General features: G+C 37.4%; 1 protein-coding gene across 1 annotated transcript in view; it reads right to left on the bottom strand.

Moving 5' to 3' along the window:
* Positions 1 to 1,452: 1,452 nt before the first annotated feature.
* CHST8 (carbohydrate (N-acetylgalactosamine 4-0) sulfotransferase 8) overlaps positions 1,453 to 2,512 on the bottom strand; it is a 3,640-nt gene continuing 2,580 nt past the window's right edge. The window contains exon 2 of the mRNA XM_008940442.1: positions 1,453 to 2,512. This exon is cut by the window's right edge and continues 113 nt beyond it. Within this exon, the coding sequence (XP_008938690.1) occupies positions 1,453 to 2,512 (1,060 nt within the window).

Here is a 2,512-nt window from a genome sequence, read left to right as displayed (position 1 = left end):
CCTGTTAAAATTAAAAAAAAGAAACCCTTACAACCAACCAGCCAAAAAAAAACCCAAACCCCCAAAAACCAAAACCAACCAAGCAACCCAAAACCCAGAAACCACCATGAAAATATGATATTTGATGTTTCTGGGGAAACTGTGATGCCAGTACTTGTTATGCATGAAACTATCTGTATGAGGATCTGAACCTGTAAATGTGAAACTGCTTGAGACACAAGTGTTTGTGCTTTCGTGCAGTGCCAGTTGTGGTGAAGTTCTAGGTTGTGAAATACAAACTCTAGAAATGACTGGGGAGTTCAAGCTTGGCATCGTGTTAGAATTGGAGACTTGCTCTGGGATGGCCAATTTAAATGTCATCATTTCAAGTGGTGAGGTGACATGTAAATGAGTATACTGTATGCAGAATTAGTGTGAAGATCTACAAAACCAGTGGAAGGTCGAGCATTTGATTCTCACAAGAGATTTCTGCTAGACATGAAAGAAGACCATCTCTTAAACATAAAAAATACTGAGCTAAAACACCTGGAATATTTTTTTGCATGTTAAGTCAGATCTAATTGTTATTGAAGTAAACAAGTACAAACTGTTTGCAGCAATGAAAAGAACTACCCTGTTGGGCAGGAAGTTGCATTTATTCTTGCCTGTTATTATGGAGGAAAGATTTGATATTCCTGGTAACTATGAAGATTAAACCAGAGATTTATGTTAATGCAAAGGATTAAAAGAATCTTAATAACATTTATAAAGATGCAAATGTTCGCCTGCATTTTATCTTTTTGCAGATGAATGTGCCATGAGGGAAATACTGAAAGGGGAGAACACTCCTTATTCTGAATTGCAACATCTGGTTTAATACTGCACTCACATGGTCATTAGGTATTAGTTGTTTTTACTAGTGTGCTTTTGAACAGTGTGTGATAGACATTCTCCTTAACTCATGCAATCTACAATCAGCTTCAATACACAGTGCCTGTTTAATGTATGGTTTCATGTGTTGCAGATTTCAATGGATTGTAAATATTACTCCTTTTTTTTTTTTTTCTTCCTTGCTACTGTTGCTTTCATACTTATTTTCTAAATAGTAGAGAGCTTGAAATACTGGCTCCACTGTAGCATTGTCAGCTGTGTTTCCCCAGTTTCAAACTTTCTTCCCACTGCAAACATGGGCCACACCAGCATGGAAAATTATGTGCTTTATTTGGGAGCCCTGACATACTATACATATATATACATACATTTCATATGGGGAAATTATAGAAAAAATATGATTTGAAAAAGGAGGCAATTAAGGTGAAGGTGTAAACATCACTAGCCATTTATATTCTGTTTTGGGATTTTTCCTGCTCTTAACCAATCATTTACTAACAGACAATTATATATAAACAGAAACCACCTAGATTTGTTATACAATTCAACTGTTACGACTGTGGAAATGTCCCAGCTCTCAAATCAATATAAATCTTCAAAGGGTTTTGAGTAGTTAAACATCAAGTAGTCCATATAGTAGAAGTCATAACTTCGTTGTCGTTGAGAAGGAGAAAGCTGTGCAAAATATTGTTGTGTAATTTTAGTGGTAGTTCTCTCTTCATTGGAGTGCCTATCTTTAAACTTGGGGAAAGTTAGATTTTGTGGAGCACCAATTAAGTGCAAGAAAAAGTTTGCATCTTCTTCCATACTTTCAAATTTCCCAACAAAGTCATAGTCTATTAAACATGGGCTGCAAAGCCTATTGACGTGATCCCAGTGGATATCCATACCCACTGGCCGATGAACATCTAGGAGATATTGAATGAACTCTTTAAACTTGACATCAGAGCCTGTCCGTAACGCTTCTTTGGTGGCATTGGCACGGTATCTGGAAATGATGGCTTTTCCAAAAACCGGGTGGTAGTAATTGTTTGGATGTTCGAACTTGTCCCGAAATGCAGATACCAGCTTTTCAAAAGGTTCACGAATAAAAAGCATCTTTGTGTAAGTGTTGAGCCTATGATAAATTCCTTTGTGATCAAACGCATCCAGTCTTTTTAAATAGTTCCCATAGTGCACTGTGTTGTGCTGTATGTCTTTTGTGGAAGAAGCCAGCCCGTTGAGAACCATGAGCACCCGTTTCCAGTTAGAGCAGCCAGCTTTTGGTACTTCACAGTATAAAACTCTGTATTTATCCTCTACAAATATTCTGGAAACATGATAAGGAGTGATGATTCTTCTGTTATTACTCTTGTATTTAGAACAAGTTTGCCTCATAATCTGCTTTCTTTCTCTTTGGATCTGATAGAGACTTTTCCACTTGTTGTTGTTTTGATCCTCAGGTTTAAGCGTGGGCAGGTCGAGAAGGGAGCTGTTCATGGAAATCAGAATTGGGCTCTTTTTAATTATAAACCTTCTCCTCCGTTTATGGAGCCTGATGGAATTAATTTCTTCACCTTTCTGTTGATCTTTCATCACAAACATTACGCTGCTTTGCCTTCTGTCTGTGCTTTGAAGCTTCGTGGGCACGTTTTCAGCTAGG

Source organism: Merops nubicus, unplaced genomic scaffold (genome assembly GCF_000691845.1).
Source record: "Merops nubicus isolate BGI_N331 unplaced genomic scaffold, ASM69184v1 scaffold1735, whole genome shotgun sequence".
NCBI lineage: Eukaryota > Metazoa > Chordata > Aves > Coraciiformes > Meropidae > Merops > Merops nubicus.
The sequence above is the reverse complement of the archived record's forward strand: the minus strand, read 5'-3'. Positions and strand labels throughout refer to the sequence as shown.